This window comes from Cupressus sempervirens, chromosome 7, assembly GCF_028749045.1.
Source record: "Cupressus sempervirens isolate cs-2001-9-10 chromosome 7, ASM2874904v1, whole genome shotgun sequence".
Classification (NCBI taxonomy): domain Eukaryota; kingdom Viridiplantae; phylum Streptophyta; class Pinopsida; order Cupressales; family Cupressaceae; genus Cupressus; species Cupressus sempervirens.
In genome coordinates this window covers 362,568,208-362,587,380 of record NC_143124.1, presented here as the reverse complement: position 1 = coordinate 362,587,380, position 19,173 = coordinate 362,568,208, and the positions used below count along the sequence as shown (strand labels likewise).

At 31.3% G+C, this 19,173-nt stretch overlaps 1 protein-coding gene across 1 annotated transcript; it reads right to left on the bottom strand.

Annotated features, from left to right (window-relative positions):
* Nucleotides 1-7,533: 7,533 nt before the first annotated feature.
* Nucleotides 7,534-12,042, bottom strand: LOC149546992 (Cytochrome P450 superfamily protein). The gene is made up of 9 exons (XM_089794086.1): nucleotides 11,819-12,042; nucleotides 11,397-11,718; nucleotides 11,142-11,291; nucleotides 10,801-11,040; nucleotides 9,812-9,895; nucleotides 9,598-9,676; nucleotides 9,370-9,488; nucleotides 9,147-9,274; nucleotides 7,534-7,742 (listed from the first exon to the last, which is right to left on the bottom strand). The coding sequence occupies exons 1-9, from the start codon at nucleotides 12,040-12,042 to the stop codon at nucleotides 7,649-7,651; spliced, it is 1,440 nt and encodes a 479-aa protein (XP_089650212.1). The 3' UTR covers nucleotides 7,534-7,648.
* Nucleotides 12,043-19,173: the final 7,131 nt, after the last annotated feature.

The window sequence follows — 19,173 nt, the reverse complement described above, 5'->3', positions numbered from 1 at the left end:
TCAATTGCAAATCACATGATAGAACTTTCAGTAGAAGTTCAAGTTGCATTACACACATGCAAGGTGTTGCAAGAAAATTTGGACAAGACAATGGCACTAATTCTAAATGTACATTCAGATTTCTTGTCACATTTTGGCATTACTATATAATATATAGCATACATCTTTGGCATTAATGTTAAAAAAGGGGAGAAGATGTATATTGTAGATAAGATGTATATTGTAAAAGGGGAAGTATACATAAAGGGGGAGAAAATGTATATATCAAATGTGAAAAGATGTAAAGTATATTGTATATATGTATGGGGGAGCATTACATATGTACATATACTTAGAAGACACATATTTTACAAAAGCAATTTTGAAAATTCTCAAAAATAGAGTACTCTACCAAGTTGAAGTCACAAGGTGATGAATGAAAGGCATTCTTGAACTTTTTGAATTCAGTCTTGACTGATAAGTTTTTTTGTCACTAATACCAAAGGGTGAGATTGTTGACATTACAATCATGTTTGTTATTAGTGACACACACTTATTTAGATTGTAAGTATCTATCGAGTGTATTGTATAGTTAATAGAGTTAACCAAGCATTTCAGACTCTATCGAGTTCTATTGTTGCTACTAAATTCAAGGAACAATATTCAGTTTGCACTAAGTAGTTTCTACCATGATGGTGATCAACAGTGTAAACCAAGCTTCATAAGATTTACTAAGTTCCTCAGTGCAAACCAAGCTATGCAGTGCTTACCAAGTTTTTAGTTATAGCAATGTGAATCCAGTGTTGACTGAGCCACTCAATGTTAACCAAGTGACTCAGTTTATACTTAGCTCGTAATGATAGCATTTACCAAGCCATGCAGTATGAATCAAGTGACTTAGTTTATATGCTGAGTTTCACAGTATTCACTAAGTCACCAGTGCAAACCAAGTTTAGACTACTTGAAAGTGATCAGTATGGATCAAGCTTCTATGTCTACCAAGTGCATCACGATGTTGAGCATTGACAATGGATGTTGAGTATTAGAACCTCACCAAGCTAGTCTTCAGAACTTGAGTTCCTGTAGTTGGGCCAACTTTTTGTATTCTGTGTAAACTTGTATTGTAGACAACTTTGTTGATTTGTAAATTGGATTGGTATATATGTAATGTATTGTATCACATCCAATATAAAGAATGGAAGTAAGATAACAAGGAGAAAAGAGTAGATGTGTGAAAGACAAGGCTACAAGGAGCAACACAGATTTATCTATCATGGCAAGGTGATCATTACACTCAAAGGAATCTCACTTAGCAAACCAAGTTGCATATTAGAGATCAGCTACTATTTCATCTTAATAGGTGGACTAGTTAAATCCTTTCACAAGGTAGACTTAATAGTCTTTTTTAAATCTCTTTACTGAGTGCATACTTCATTATATGTAAATCATTTTGCATGGTGGACCTAGTAGTCCTTATTGCTCTTAACTGGGTAGATCATTAGAAGTGATCATTGTAAGCCTCAACAGGCCAACTTTATACTACAGTACTAAAGCTTATGGGTATCATTCCCACCCCAGTTTTACTTTCTATTTGGAAGCTTTCTGGGTCACCAAAATTGTGTGTCAAAGTATTATGAATGTTTTAATGCTTTCAATTATTCATGCATGCATCAAAATACACATGAAGGATTAATTGGTAAATAAGGATCAAGTTTTATAAGTTAATGATTCAGTCCTCCCCTCTCAATAACTTAGCCTATATATATATTTCCAATAGTTGGTACTTCCTCACATGATGTGTTGTGAATCCTTACATGAAGTAATGCATTTCCTCGCATGGAGTAATGCACTTTCTCACACATAGTGATGCAAACTCTTTCGCGGGACTGAAGTCCAATGCACTTACTCATGCAATAAGCAGTGGGCATTTAGGCTTGGCCGAGGAAAGTTTGGAAGTTGGTTTTGGGAAACTTATTGGATTTCACACCTTCCCAGTTCAATTTTTTTTTTTCTATGGGGTTTAAAATATATCGTTTAAGTATATCTTGTAATATATGCAACAATTCATTTGAGATAGGTTTCAAACCTCTCCGAGTTAAGATAAAGATTCTAGGAAATTTCAAGGCTTCGAGATTTCAGACTTAGCTAAATTTTAGGATTCAACATTTATCTTTAAACATGGTGTCTAGTAGGTGGGTGGTTGTAACTTTGAGCCCTTATCTTGTGCGTTTCTATTGTTGGTCTCTGCTTGTAATTCCTGATTATGTTATGGTTAGTTGGAAATGGACTTGTATGTTTAACCATGCTAGGAACTTGTTCTTTGGGTCTTAAAAAGAACATCTCTCCTTGTGCACTCTCATGATTTATGTGATGATTGGTTTTGAGTTTGGTTTAGTGCTTGGGGATCTTTGGATGTGTTTATAAGACTTCTGCTATTGTAAGTGAACATGTGAGCTAAGCCCTATTCCCTATTTTATTATCTTGTTTAGTTGTTTCACTCTTGCACTTGGTTACTTTATGTTGTTGTTAGTAACTTATCTTAAGAGAAAAAATATTCAGTGCATGTTTTATCCTTGTGTTCTAAGGATCTCTGGGTAGGGCATTACGTGCTTTCTATTAGAAAATGCTTACCATCAATAACATCAAAGAAGGATTCTTCTCCATGGAGGATGACAAGGCTCTTGGGTGTGATGATTTCCAGTGTGAATTCTATAAGGCTTTGTGGGATTTAATTGGGCTTGATATGTATAAATTTTACCATGAATCTTTCTACACTAAATCCTTAGGCAACATTATCAACAAAGGAAACATTAAATTCAAACCTAAAGCTAGAAACCTATCACATTGTTGAATGTCTCCTATAAAATTACAAATAAGGCTTTGGCTCTCAAGATTCACCATCTTTTGCCTCTTATTGTGTACCCATAAGACAATATCATTGCTATTTTGGAAGGCATGAAATAGGATCGCAAATCTAAGAAATAAAATCTTTTCCTCAAAATTGATTTTGCCAATTCTTATGACTACATTGAGTGGCCTTTCATTCTTTCGATGCTTCATGCTATTGGATTTGGCTCAGTGCTTATGAAAAATCAGTCCAAATTTTTGGGGAAACTTATGCTTGTATCACCGACAATGACAAATAATTTGAGTCCTTTAGTCTCTTTGGCTCCATCCATAGAGGATATCCTCTTTCTCTTTCTTTGTATTTTTTTTTTTGTTGAAGAATTTGGGTATCTTCTTAACAACTCCATTTCTTCGAGTTGTGTTAGAGGCATTTCCCTACCCAAGTTTCCTACCAAACTTGTTGATAGGAACTTTGTAGATTTCCTTACTCTCATTAAGGACAAGGAAAATGTTTTCAATGCTTTGCAATGCCTTGGTACCTTTTTCTTGACTTTTGGGTCAGCTATATAATGGGAAAAAACCTTGTGCTATATGCATTCCTTCCTTCCTACTATGCCTTGGCTTGCATACTACAATTGTAAATGGATTCAACATAGAGAGATCTTTTATTTTATGGGTTTCCCCTTTTCTTTCCAAGCTTCACCTGTGAATCTTTAGAATGTTGTTCTTGCCAAGATTGCGAAGAAGCTTGATTATTGGCTCACTAAGCCTCTTTAGTTGGTTGGTAAATTCAAGATTTTCTCTAAGGTTTTGGCTATTAAACATGTCTATTATTCCTTTTGTTGGGATCCTTCAAAGACCTCTTATTTGAAGCTCCTTATGGATTTTCTTTAGGCTTTAGGGAAATAATCATAGATTTCACAGAGTTGCCTAGGAGTAGTATTACCTACCCAAGGAGTTTTGCAGCCTTGGCCTTATTTCCAATCAAAATTAGGGCATTGCATAAATGGGTAATCTATGCTCTAACTAGAGATGAACTCAAGAAAGTTTTTCTCAAGCATTGTAGTTCTTTTAGATTCTCAATTAATAGACCTTCTTAGAAGGTGATTGATTTTCAATCCTTCTCATCACAATTGAACCAATGAAAATTTGGGGCACTTCTATTGTAATTTTTTTTGGAGAGCCTAAGAAGCCATCAAGCCATGGATTTTTTGGGCTAGTGATGGTTTTGTTAGAATATATAGTTCACCGATATATTGAAAAGTGGGGGGGGGAAGGAGGGGGAGGGGGTAGGGGTCTGGGGTTGAATTACTTATCCAACTAACATCACAATTATTAACCTTAAAAAAACTTAACCATATGAGAAATATAAACTAAAACCACAACAAGATACTCATACACAATAACACTAGATATGTCAAATTGGGAAACCCCTTATCAGAGGGAAAACCCCAGTGGGGATGGTACCCACAAGATGATGTACTAATATAAATATTCCTTGTTAGAGGATGGACCATGTTAGGAGTCTATGAGTACATTCAATACATATGAGTCCCTGTTAGGAGACTTTGAATCCCTATTAGGATTTGTGGAAGACAAGTGGACCCACTGCCTAAACAGCTTTAAGGAAAAGACCAATGAACCCACAATCCAAATGATCTCTATATTATTCCTTGCATAATAATAGAAATGAAATGCACTTCCTTCCTCTTCTTCTTTCTTGTCAACCAGACATCTTCTACTTCTGATCTTGTAACCAAATCACATAACTTACATCCAAGAATCCCTTAGATTGCTTACACACATTTACCAAACACTATGCTCTTTTTCACACTTCACACTTTATAAAATAATGGATACATTAAAAACAAGGAAAATATCTTTCCTTTATAACATATCTTGAAAATAATTCCTTGAGTTGACCTTGAGGCTTTCCCAGTTATTTATAATAAGATAATTAATTAATTACAACTACTATAGAATTGTCAGATTACAGTCTATACAAAAATTCACACGTGCGATACTAGGGCTTGTGCACTTGTTGACATCATCAATAGACTATCCTTTGTCATTGTTTGACTGCGCATCTTCTCATTACATCTTAGATTTAAGATAGTGAACAAACATCATGAACTACTTTCCCAATACTCTATCTCTGAACTGCTTTGTAAATCAAGTACAACTTCCGTATGTCTTTGGCTTAGACTTTGTGCACTTGACCACATCATCAGGACACTATGCCAAACATGTCCATAATGGTACATCACCAGATAATCAAACCATTGTCTGTACCATTAAGATCTCTATCTGCTACTCAGCCAATCTTTATAGAAACCATGTGATGTTGACATCAATGAAAAATGCAACATGTCAATACTCTCCAATGCTTAGGATACTCCTTCAAAGTAGCATCATCATCATTCATGTTAATAGGTTTCATAGATGAATTATCTTTGAACCAATACAATATTTGGCGGTCTCCCCTTTTTTTTAGTGCAAGGTGTTCCTCTTGCCAAAGTGCAAGGTGCTAGTGAGTTGTATTTTTTCAAATGTGCCATTGAGAAATCTAAAGATCTGTTTTCTAGAGTTACCACGAGCCTCAAAGTATAGGAAGTCATGCAGGTCTAGTTTCAATAGACACATCTAGATTGTCAAACTTTTGACTTACTAGTCTCTACTTTGCCTTTTCATATGTTCCACAAGGTGGCTATCTAACTAGTCAGGCCATGGTGCAAGGATTAGAAGTGGCATCCATGTACTCCTCTTGTTAACTACAAGCCCAAGATGGGATACCTTTGGCTAGTGCCACACTTACCTATGGTTGATACTCTCAACCAATGATGACACTTCTAGTCTTCACACTAAAACTGGAGATATAAGTTTAATACTATTTGGAATCCCATCACTGAGCCAAAGATTGCACACCTTTCTTGGTGCATTTTGTTCCAGGGATTTCCTTTGGGCCCTCAACTCAAACATTTGAGATTCCTAAACCTTAGTGTCCTTTTAGTGGGCAACTCGAGTCCTTGCATATTTTTGTTTTCATGGTAAAGCCCAATAGTATTGGCTCTAGTTTCATGAGTTTTTCAAGCCTTTTAGGCTATAGCCATTTGCTTGGCCAAAGAGTCACCTAGAATGCCCTTCAAGTATGCCTAGATTTGGCACACTTTCAAGATGGAGATTCTTTTCACTCTTCAGAAGGATAAGAAGGCTATTATTTTCACTCATAGTTTTCTAGATATAAATTTTTCTATGCATACTAAAGCTTGTATATGTAACAATGTTCTGATGCATAAATGAGTACAAGCTAATTTGGTGGCCCTTGAGGTGGCCCACTTGCAGGAGCTTCTCAATAACTAGGGGAATGACCCTTACACAGTGGCTAGAGTGATGCTAGATTCTAGTTTTGTTGACCACACTCTACCTTGTGGCCATTGTTAGGTCAGTGGGAATGATGGCTGACATTACCGGTTGGTTTCTCCACTATGTCATGGCTTTGGCTAGTCCCCAAGTCCTACTCCTGCTACTTTTGTTTCTCCTGCTGGTACTAGTTGGCCCACCCTTGGCGGTTGTTCTCCATGGCTTGATGCCACTTCTCCTAAATTGTCCTTTCCTCGTCCGACCCTAGCTATTTTACCTCCCAACAATGAGGAGGAAAAAGAAAAAGAAAAATATGATAATGCTAATGGGTGGTCTTTTCCTAACCATCCTTTTGATGATCGTGAGGATCGTCCTCCCTCGGCTGACACCACTCTTACAGCCTAAGGTTTCTTATGCTAATTTTTTTACAAATAGTTTATAGTTTATCCAGTCTTACTGCCGTATATATGATGATCTTGTATCCTAGTCATATTTTTGTAAATGTGTCAATTTTATATTTTATATAATACTAAATTTTGTATTACAAATGTAAAAGAATATAATGAAAGTTGATAATTTAAATAGAATACAAATTAGTAATTTTTTGATGAATAGTCCTTTTCAATTAATAAAATAAGTTTACAATACAAGATTTAAAAAGACCGAACACTCCAATCTTAAATGTAAAAGCAAAAGCAATTAAGAGATCAAAATATTTGAATAATAAAACAAATGCTATAAATAAAGTTCTTATCAATGCCTCACTACCTCCACCTATGAAGCGGTGGAATCTAACAAGAGCTCTAGAATGATGCATCACCAAATATTATTCCAGTTTCATCAATACAGAGACAACACAGAGACAACACACGTCAATTGGGCTAATGATTAGCACTGACGCTTAAAGTTCACAGCCCATAAAATTTTGACTCTTTAAAAGAAACAATTAATATAATTTAAAGAAGCAAAGTAATGTTAAAATTTGAAACTATATGACATGTTTTTACTAACTAAAATTTTTGACAGCTAATTACAGGCTACCATCCCATTAATTAAAAAAAATCTTAAAATTGAGCTACAAGTTCAAGTAAAGCCCGGCTTACCATTGCCCATCGAGTCTCCAGGGCATTAATTTATTTTTAATATTAATAATATTATAGTTGAGAAACTTATCATAACAAACCCTTGCATCCAACTGGGAGCAATATGTGTAGTTCATGCCAAAATAATAATAATATTTTCAAAGAATCATGGATGTTTGTTAGGTAGTAATGCATTCAATAATATAAAAAAATGAGAATGCCATCCAATCAAGACCGTGATCATCATTTCTGATTCTAGATTTTTTCAAAAGTAAAATAGGCGGACAAAGGTTTGACCAGTTTATTAAATGTATAAACACATGAATAGAAGCAACTAGAATTGTTTATTCATTCCTCTCTCCCTGTAAAGAATGATTCATTCAGTCTTCTCTTGCTTGGATATGCACTGGAAATCTACCAACCAGTCTGGCCGAGGGAAAGTAAGATGTCCTGTCTTCCTTCAGCTGCACCCATCTGTATAAGTTCATTCCATTTTTCCTATTAGGGATTTCATCAGCTCTCCACTGCATTCTATGAAAGAATAACGTACAAATGATGTGTTCATAAGTTAATAAATCCAGTTTGAATATTTAAGTAAATAGAATATAGGTTTTAATAAAATAGATATTATATAATAAGTTTAATCTTTTATTTTGAAGATAATATAAAAGTTATTTTTGAGTATATAGTTTTGTAAAATTTGAATATCTTATTAAATAATTTATTTATACTAGAAAAATTCTGATACAAAGTTTTGATAATTTATAATAAATATTAAATTTAAACCTACCTAATATCAATTTTATATTAGGTCTTTACCATTTATAAGATAGTATATATATTTTTGATGAATAATATTTTCTATAAATACCTCTTACTTCTATTATGGTGTATGAAGATAAATATTGAAAGTCACTTTTTTTTTACCTAGAAAACATAAATAATACTAAGATTTTATTTTTTATAATAAAACTTTCAAATGGTAATTAAGGAAAGTCACTCCATGTCTAGTATTAAACTATAGAGAGACTTAGATATTCATTTCATGTTATTTTATTTCATTAATGTGACACATTGTATTTTGGTAGTTTAATCAATGACTTTATCTTTTACTCTAAATAGTATCACAATTTTTTATTTATTTTTACTATAGTTTTGTCTTGATATTATTTATAACTGATATATGTGAAGATTTCTTTTCAATAAATATGAAAATTTCCTTGAGTAAAAGATTGCTAAAATGAAATGCATATAAGTATTTTTATAATAAAAATAATCATGTATATTAATAAAAATAAGGTATTTAATTAACATGACATTTATATCAACAAAATAATTAATTATTTAAACATAATATAATCAGAGAAAAATAGAAATAAAATCTTCAATCTTTTTTAGAATATTTTAAAAAATTAATTAAAAATTATTATATTACAAAAAAATTATATATGTACCAACTCTTATATCTTATTAAATATTTTAAGAATTTTTTTAATAATCGTTATCAAATGAAGTAGCTAGTCCCTCTTAAATACTCACCATTTAAATTTTAAAACTTCATTATAGTTAGTCACAAAAATATTAAGTTTACATTTGACATAATATATTATTCTGTTTTTAATATTCATATTATTATAATCATCCAAAACCTAAATTAAACCTAAATTAATACAAATTAATATGAATAAAAGATTACCGTTTCTAATAATACAGCTCTAACCCCACTTAACTACTGCTTATTAATTATTTAAGGTTTTTTATTAAAAAAAAGTTAACTATCAGAAAGACAACTAAGAACTACAGAATGATTATTATGATTATAATATAACTGAAATTAAAAGCCATCTCAAATAAAACTATAAGTGGTGGTTTTTATACCTGTATTTGGTGACAAAGTAGTGAAGAAATAGAGAAATTTGTAGCCTAGCTAACTCTGCACCCGGACAGAATCTAGCTCCTGCTCCAAATGGCATATAAAGCTCACTGCTTCTCCACATTTTGCTTTCCTACATGTGATATGTCAGAGTTCTTCTCTTTATAATATAAATCGAAGAGTGTATAGAAATAGTACCATTTCAAATAATACATTGGAGAATCTTACTTGATCAATCTTTTGCCAACGCCATGGATCAAATTTGAGAGAATCCTCATAGAAATCTTCATTCAAATGAACTGCAGAAAAGAATGGAACAACGAGCCATCCTTTGGGAATAACATGGTCTACAAATGATAAAAATACAACAGAAATATTCAATTATTTAAGGCCATTGTAGAAAGGATTTTTAGTTTCTTAAACATTGAGGTTTTGCACTTAAAACTTAATACTTGCCATTGTATTTAATCTCTTCTATTGTTTCCCTGAAAACTGATATAGCTATGCCCCCTAAGCGAAGAGTTTCTTCCAAAACCTGACAAAAATGTATAAGAGATAACGAGGATAAATGAATATTTGTTCTGTAGGCAAAAAAAATAATATTATGTTATGAGAAATCATTTAATGCAATCTTGGTAAGGTAACCAGAGATTTTATATATTGCACTTACACATCTGGTGAATTTCATAGATTTGTAGTCTTCCCACGTTAGCATTTCATCGTTTCTTTTTCTTCTCACTGAATCATTTTCATCCTGTCCAATTCATCGCATACAGAGAAACCCAAATTCTGATAATGCTGATGTTTAGTAGAAAACATAACATACTGTAAAAGGTGTTTTGTAAAACAGAAATTCCTCAAACTAACAAAGAAGTTTCTTAACATACATGTTTAAAGAGGACATATGATTAATCCAATAATCTTCCCTAGCAGATTCTTAAATTAGTGTTACCAGCAATGCATTTCACACAAAAATATGCAACTCTTCTTACATATAACTTTATAAGTAGAGAATGAGAGGCCATTGAGCCTAGGTTTTTCTCTTCATTCGTTTGACCATTTAGATTGGTACCTGTCATTGTAGTGACTATGTAGATTTTGGAAAAAATAATCTAATATTGGAGAAGTTAGGTTTAAGGTTTAATATTTTAACTAATCATTAATTTTATTTTGAATTTAGTGAGTACATATTATGTAATAATATAATAATTAATAGTTTCTATTTATTGAATGGAATGTGTTTATTAGATATAAAAATAATCAGGTGATGATGGTGTATCAGTTCATAATAAAATATAATTTCTTATCAAATTATTGTAATTTGATATCTATATTCTTTAGAGTTAATATGCTAAATTTTTATTATATTTGATGATATAAACCTAAAAGAATTATTTTACTAAGGTTTATGTATTATAGAACATGTGAAATGAATCTAGTGTACACATAAGCTTTTAAGAATGTAAAATCTAATGAGTTGAGTTCCAATTTATAATCTGTACTTAAATTACAATCTAATGAATTGAGTTCCTAGAGCTCCATAGTATTACTATTTCACAGAGGAGTTCTTTGAATCTCTTTCTAAATTTAGCTACTACAGGAAGCTTTTTATAATATATAAAAATATAGGAAAAATAAAAAGAGGGGAAAATCACTTACACGCAGTTGCTGAAGAGCTTGGGGGCATTGAGTAAGAAAGTATATGGCAAAAGACATGGTCTTGGCTGTGGTTTCATGACCAGCGAAAAGTAGTGAAATAATGAAATCTGCCACAATTTCTTGTGAGAGATTGTCTTCATCAAGAAGTCTTGCCAGCAAACCATTATGCTTTATTCCATCAGGGCTGCATTTTCTTTTATCAATTATTTCACATATCTTGCTTATCAAAGCTCTTCTTGCCTAATAATTAAGCAAGCAAATAAAATATTGGTTAAGAAGCTAAATTAAATTATTTTTTTAAATGGAAAAGTTCAATTAAAACTGATAGTAAGAGATATAACCTTCATTGCTTTGAAATATGCAAATCCTGGCATTTTTATTGGAAATGATATGATTCCTTCGACAAAATCACAGAATATAGGAGCCATTTCATTTATCTCCTCTTCTGTTGAAATACCCAAAAGTTGATTTGCCATCAAACTGATTGCTAGCTGCATACCATACACACAAATATACTTTTTAAGTAATTGAACAAACTCAAGAATGATTTCTTTCAACTAAAACAAAAGGATTGAAACCAAAAGTAGTATACTTGCCTTTCTACACTCATCCTCAAAAAACATGTTTCTATCCTTCCATGTATTCATCATTCTTTGTAGAATGATGTGAATATCTGTCATGAAATTGTTTTTCACCTTTTCTGAAGTCATGAGATTTATGGCAATACTATGAAGTTTTCTATGAAGATCTCCATGTATAGCAATCAATCCTTTCTTTCCTACCAAGTCTCTAAAAGACTTTGGGTAGCCTGCCCTGAACAACCGACCTTCATTTTGTAAGATATATCTATTGAAGCTTGGATCTGCAGACATGATAGTGGGTCTTCCCAGAAGCCTACATGAGAAGATCTTTCCATACCTGTAATTCAGTACAAATCAACAGCTACAAACATCAGTAAAATTTGGGTCCAAAATGTTTCAAAAGCCCTCAAACTCTAAAGTCAATTGTAATTTGCTACCTTTTCACACAGCTTTCAACAAATGATGGAGGGTGTGAACTTGACACACTTAAATACCAACTAAGAGTGTGACCTATTATAGGCCATCCTTTGGAACCTGGAGGCAATTTGGAGCTGCTAGATTTGTTCTCCTTAATCAAACTATACACAAACCATGCAATAATTAGCAGAGATATAACTATAGCATATTGGGATTCCTGCATGAATTTGAATAATTCCTCCATGTCTTCCACAGTGCTTACTAAATTCCAAATGGGTTTTAGTTTATTTATAAGGTCTTCCATTAGAGCATTCGCAAAAGAAATCGCATGTTGCGTCATGCAAGTTGTTTGCTGAATTCAATAATTGCATCAAGTCTAACATGATTATAAAATTTGCAGAATGTTTTGGAAGTTGGACCCCGGAATTCTGGAAATGCATAGCTTGCATATAGATTTGACTTGGACCAGCAAATGTGTTCTAGGGCAACTGGCCCAATCACATGGCTTCTAAATTTATTGTGTTTAGAAAAGATCAAATTTGACAATACGTACAATCATTAAAAATGCCTACAAATGGGTGCTAAATTATTTTCTCTGTGATAGGTAACTTCCTTTTCAAAAACTCTTAAATAAACAAGCATTTCCTTCCTCCAAGCTAGGGTCCAATTGCTTAGGAAATGACACCCAAAGTATGGCATGGAATTCAACAAATGAATCAGCACAAAAGTTGTTCTAAGTTTTACTTTAAAAAGTTTTTGATGGCTTATCTTCACGGGCATGGAAATTATTTGTAGTTGAACTTGGTTCTTGTATACTAAATTTTTTTTTCTAGTTTGGTTGGTTTACCTAAAAATAAACTATATTCCATTTGGATTTTGTTCATTTTAAAGTTCTAATTAGAATATATGCTTAAAATAAAATATTTAGCCTACAAACAACTCAACCTATCAAGTATCGATGGATTCAAATAGACAACATGATATCAGATAAACAAGTACTATTATTTTCTTCAAACATAAAAACAATTGATCTAAAAGTCCATGGATGGGGAGGATGGCATTGTGAGGAAGTAATATGTCAGATTCCCAGACCACATCATGGCAACTATCCATGTTAGGCATGTTTCCCGTGGTAGTAGAATATATTATGTTTCAGAAGATTCCACTTGACCTTAAGAGGGATCTCCCTATGACATTTTTATATATGGAATCAAAGTTGTATATGAGCGTGGATGCATATCATCCATTGGGAATAAGAAACAGTTGAATAATATTAGCATAAGCACATGAAAGCACTCTATCTTCAATGAACACACGGATGCGTCATATACTAATTCACCCAACCTATACGATAATTGCAAATAACTTGAATAAAGGTTTCCACTAACTCATGTATGGGAAGAACTTTCTAGAATTTCTTGCTTGGTCTTTAACATTAGACAATACAAAAATAATGGGATCTGAGCCGACAACTAAGGAGGGAAACTTTAAAATTAGACATAAAATTATTTATAAAAGTGAGGGACGAGAGGCTGCATTCAGCATGCAATGAATTTGACAACTACTACATTTGCACGGTGCTTGAGGTGCTCACAGCCAAGAAAACATTGCATTAATTTTTTTCCAATGTCAAACTCACATTAAGTTATAAGCTTATTGTATTATAGCTTGGTGTATTTTTATTTCTTTATGCAGAAGTGCCACTTTTTATTAATGTATATAATTTGTTTTGTATCATTTGTTTTTTAAAAACATTAGTGAGGTGCAATGTCATATTAGGAATGGGCCAGTGTAATTACGGGATTCAAAAGAATTAATCTAAAATTTTACTATGTTTGCCAAACATTTTTAAAAAAAAAGTTAAAGATAATAATTTAACAACAGATACCATAAAACAAATTATAAATCTTAAAGGTGTTGAATCACATCTAAGTTTAATTAATAATAAATCTAATATATAATAAACCCACATCAATTAATAATATACCAGTATGAATCCATTTAAATAATATACAATTATATATGATGTCATTTGGCAATAAACAGAATGCACAATCATCCACTGTAGAGGTCACATGGTATGAAAGGTTGAAACAATATACATTATGAAATAAATTGCGTCATCTCTTAAGATCTTATGAAATCAAATACAATACAATAGTATAATCATACATCATAGAAATACAAGAACAAATAGAAATGAACATTTGCACAAACACATCCAACAATGGTATCTGATGGTCGAATCTCAATGGTATAAGAAAAACACTATCACCCAACCTCATGGAACCTAAATAGCCCACTCCCACCGCATTGAAGAGATAGTCTCAAGTCCCACATAGGATGTCAATCTCAAAAATCAAAGTAATATCTAGGTCAAGGAAAACTCTAAAAGTAATCTAACTTAAAGGTTCCAAGATAAGTCAACACTAAACCCAAAGGCAGACACAGACATGTAGGGAATCTACTATGCAAGCGGGCAAGTGTCATCGCATGAATCAATGCTAGAGTTACCCTAGAAGTCTAACTTGACCCTGGCCCCCTAGTTACTCTATGCTACACTAGCATCCTTTCATACTAACAAGGCATACTAACGATGCATGGTCGCAACCAAGTGTCCTCTCTACTCTCATCCTAGTCTGTACTAGCACTCAAGGCATGGGATGAGATCTACAAAGACTCTTATTAGGTTTATTTTATTCCCATTTAGTGAAATATTTTCACTTATTAAACAACTTTCAATGAGTTACCTTGGTAGCCATTTTGGGCCATGACCTCCATTGCAAGCCACTTCTTGACATGACATACAGATAACCAACCCTAAGCTCAATAAAATCAAAAGATCACAAAAGATCACATACTATACATCACTTCTTAAAAAAAAAACTAACAAGTATTGAAAAAAAAATTAATCATAATCATAGATTCCACGAATATGATCATCCTAACAGGATTGATCTCAAAATCAAGTATACATAAATGAATCTGTGTCATAACATGACATCACCAAGAACAAATCACACAAACACCTCAGTTCTATAAAAGTGACTGAAAAACAATTCAAATACAACTAATTGAAGACTAAAAGGTTATATTAGATAGGTCACACCATTCACCTCAATTTCATACAAGAACACTGGAAAGCAATAATAATCAATGCATCAAAACATCTCATAGAGCATACCAGACACATTACTGTGGTTGAGTATAAAAGATCGAGATCAAAACATCATCATGATATCACAAAACAGAATTCCTGAGCCTCTAGTAAACATCCTGACTGGCCAAAGCTAAGTCAAACCTAAAAATCTCAGCACTAGTAAATCACATGTACATAAAGCACATACAAAAGTGAATTTCATAATTCATTAAGTTTTGAAAACCCTAAAGTGAAATGTTTACTAAAGGTTTTCAGATTAAATCATAGAGAATTCTATAATGGAAAGCAATTTTCTCAAACAAGGGTTTCAACCTAAAGAAATTGTGAAAATAAAAAACACAAAAAACACAAAGAAGACAAGAATTTGAAGAACGAGAAACTACTGCACAAACCACAAGATCCTATCTAGATCCGATGCTAAAACAATGAATGCACAAACACACAAGAATCTTCCATTTCCTTTGAAAACTCTTTTTTTTCAAAAATTGGCTCCTCCAAACTTGTGTGTCTAGAAATGAGCTCTAATTTCCTTAATAAAGAGTTTTCCCCCCAAATCAAGGCTTTGATCATGCAACCAAGCAATAACCCCTTGTCTTTGATTATACATTTTAATTTTATGCACACACTTTATGATATTTAATTTAAATAAAGTTTATTAAATTAAAGCTTTCTCTCCCTTATTAAATCATGCAACATTTTTAATATAATATTTATTAATTTAACTAATTATATTATTTAGAGTTTATTAAAAATAAAACTCTTAAATAAATTATTATTAAATTAAATAAATATAAATATGCCTAAATTAGAACATTAATCAAATCTTTTAAATTTAATTTTTTAATGCACATTTAAAGAACTTTTTAATTGACATATTCTTTTATATTTTTTTCCTCCACTTATTAATTAATGTAAGCATTATTTAAAACATAGTTTACTATTTAAATTAATAAGAATAATTAAGGCTCATTATTTAAATGGAACTCTATTTTAATAATTATTAATTAAATAATCATAATAAAATAATATTAAATCTTTAATCTTTTAATCTTTTAATTCTATTTATATCAAACTTCTTAAATTAGACTTTTAAAATAAATATTTTAAACTAAAGTACATATATAATTAATTTCTAATTAATTAAATAACATCATCTTCTAATCTTTCTTTAACTAATTTTCTAAATTTAGATCTCTAAATTTAGACTTTTAAATTGAGAATTCTAATTATAGACTTTTTATTTAAAGCATAAATTTAATTAGTTTTTAATTAATCAAATATTCACATATTTTAATATTTTCTTTTTAATCAAATAATATTTATTACTCAACTAATAATATTATTTAGAGTTTATTATTAAAATAAAAGTCTTAAATAATAATTATTAAATTAAATAAATTTAAATATACTAAAATTAGAAATTTAATTTAATCATTTAAATTTAATTTTTTTATTTAATAAAAATTTTAATTAATTAAATATAATTAAATATTGAATTTTTTATATACAATTTTCATGCAACAACTTTATGCAATTTAAATTTAAATATCTTTATTAAATTAATTTTCTTTCCCACTTTAATTAATCATGAGACATTTTTAATATCATATTTATTAATATAACTAATAATATTATCTAGAGCTTATTAATAAAACTCTTAAATAAATTATTATTAAATTAAATAATTATGAATAGGCCAGAATTAGAACTATAACTTTATCTTTAAATTTTATTCTTTTATTTAATTAAATTCTTTTTTTTTTTTAAAATCAGTAAACTACTAAGCCTAGATTAATTATTATTTGTTGGAATTAATTATTACCATGAGTTAAGCAAAGGTAGATTCAAAGCCAATACCTCCCACATGAGAGGCTTGCAAACTACCATTTCATTGTAGGCTTTTGTGTATAACTACACCACAAATAGTACTATAACTTTATCTTAAAATTTCTTGCATATGCTTTATGCAATTTAATAAAAATAAACTTTATAAATTTTATGTTTTCTCTCTCAAGTTAATTATGAGATGTTTTAATAATATATTTATTAATTCAAGTAATAATATTATTTAGAGTTTATTAATAAAATAAAACTTTTAAATAATAATTATTAAATTAAATAAATATAAATACATCAAAAATAGAACTTTAATATAATATTTTAAATTTAATTCTTTTATTTAAGTAATTTTTCAATTAATTAAATATGATTAAATATCAATTTTTAAAATAATTTTTTTATTAAATTGTCTTTTAATTTGATTATATTATAAAAAAAAATCACAATAGACCCATAAAACCAAATACGACAACCCAGCTGAAGGCAAAGAATATAATCAAACTCTAGGGTCAAAATCTTGAATTCACATCGCTTGACAAATTCATATGGGTAAACTAACTCAGATACTTGTCCTATTTTCTAAGACAATTAGCTTAGGGTTTAGGATTTGAACTTAAGAGTTATCTCCCCACTTATACCATTGAAATACTATGATAGGGTATGCTCATCCTGATAATTCAGAGAAATTGATACCCGATACCTACAATTTGCATAAAATCCATGCATGTACAAATACAATATTCTAAACTAAACAAGCAATGGCAGAAAGTGGTTCGTTGTGTAGATCCTAACTAGTAGGTGACTATGACTCTCTTCCTCAACCACATCAAAAATGTGAAACATAAATAAAACATACATGCACACCATACACATGCAAGTATGGGGTAAGTATTCCTAGAAATCGTGTAAAAATTATTCATTTAACATCATTCAATAACTAAAATAAGTGGCACCAAGTATATATATATAAAAACTATATATGGAATACAACTAATCAATTTCAGCAATCCAACACCACTTATCATAAAATACAATAATAGTACAAGCTTAAAAGAATCCAATCAAAACAAATTAGAAAAGTCAAGTAGAGGTAGGCATTACAACCACCCCTTATCAACATTAGCTTCTTTCCATTTCTTATTCTTGTGCTTATTGATCATAGATAAGATCATCAAAGTGAAACAAAGGAACTAGTTTGAACACCCTAACTAACCAATATCAAATTTTCTTAATGATCAACCATTACAACCACTAGTAGATGACACATTGCCCAACAACCAATGGGACGAAGAGTATTAATGTAGGAGCATTGAGTTTGGATTTTGGTGGAGCTATGATTTCATGGTTTGTGATGTGTTGGAGATACATTGGAGAACCTTTCCTCATGATTTCATAAAGATTTGATGGATTGAGTTGAAGTTTGAGTAGTTTCTACCTTAATATTGGAGCTATATTTTTCTTGTTTTTGGGTGCCTGTTGTAGAGTGTGTAACTAATTTTTCTTAATGAATGAGAAGTTTCCCACTTTAGGGTTTGAAGAGGGTCTAGATTAATTTCTTGTGTCAAGTGAACGAGTTCTAACTTTTTATAGACTGGGAGATATGGTAATTCTCCCATAGTATCAATTTCTGGCAGACTATGCAATATGTTGTTATGGGTGACTTTCAAGATGGATGTGCACTTTTCCTTTAGGAATCAACCTTTTCACATTTAAGGGATTATAGAGGACCTAGATTTCTACCTATGATTCAAATCACGAGTTCTAATTCAATTATAACTAGGAGATATCATGATTTTACTTAGCTATCAATTTTTGCACTGTTGCAAGCCAACTTGTGGCATTGAATTTATGCATTTGTATTTAATTTGTGTTCTGGGCCAACTTGTGGCTTAGATTGGTATAAGTAGGGGTCTTGTGGAGTCTTTTAGTCATTTATTTAGAAGAGGAGTGAGTGTGGGAGTAGCTGAAGGGAAAATTTTCCCGAGTCTATGAGCAGAGCGTTGAATATGAGGTAGTTTATAGTAGAATTGTGATTCAGTGGGGATAGAATGAGGGATAGATATGAATTTGAAGAGGTAGAGTTGTGGCTTAGGAACTAGAGGATTTCTTGGTGGACTTGAGGGTACACGTGTAGATTCTTCTTGGTGTTCTTATCTAGTTGTGTATTTAGACTAGCTAGAATAGGGTTTGGATTGGGTCTTGAGAGATTTTGCAAAACTATTACTTGCTTTGTAATTAGCCATAGCCAGGAAGGCCTTGCAGCCCTGCACATTACATGTAATCAGTTATATCTATGAATAAATTATTGTAATTTGTTATCAGATCCTGCATTGCTGCTTCTTGCTATTGTGTTTTCACTATGTGGTTATATTGCTG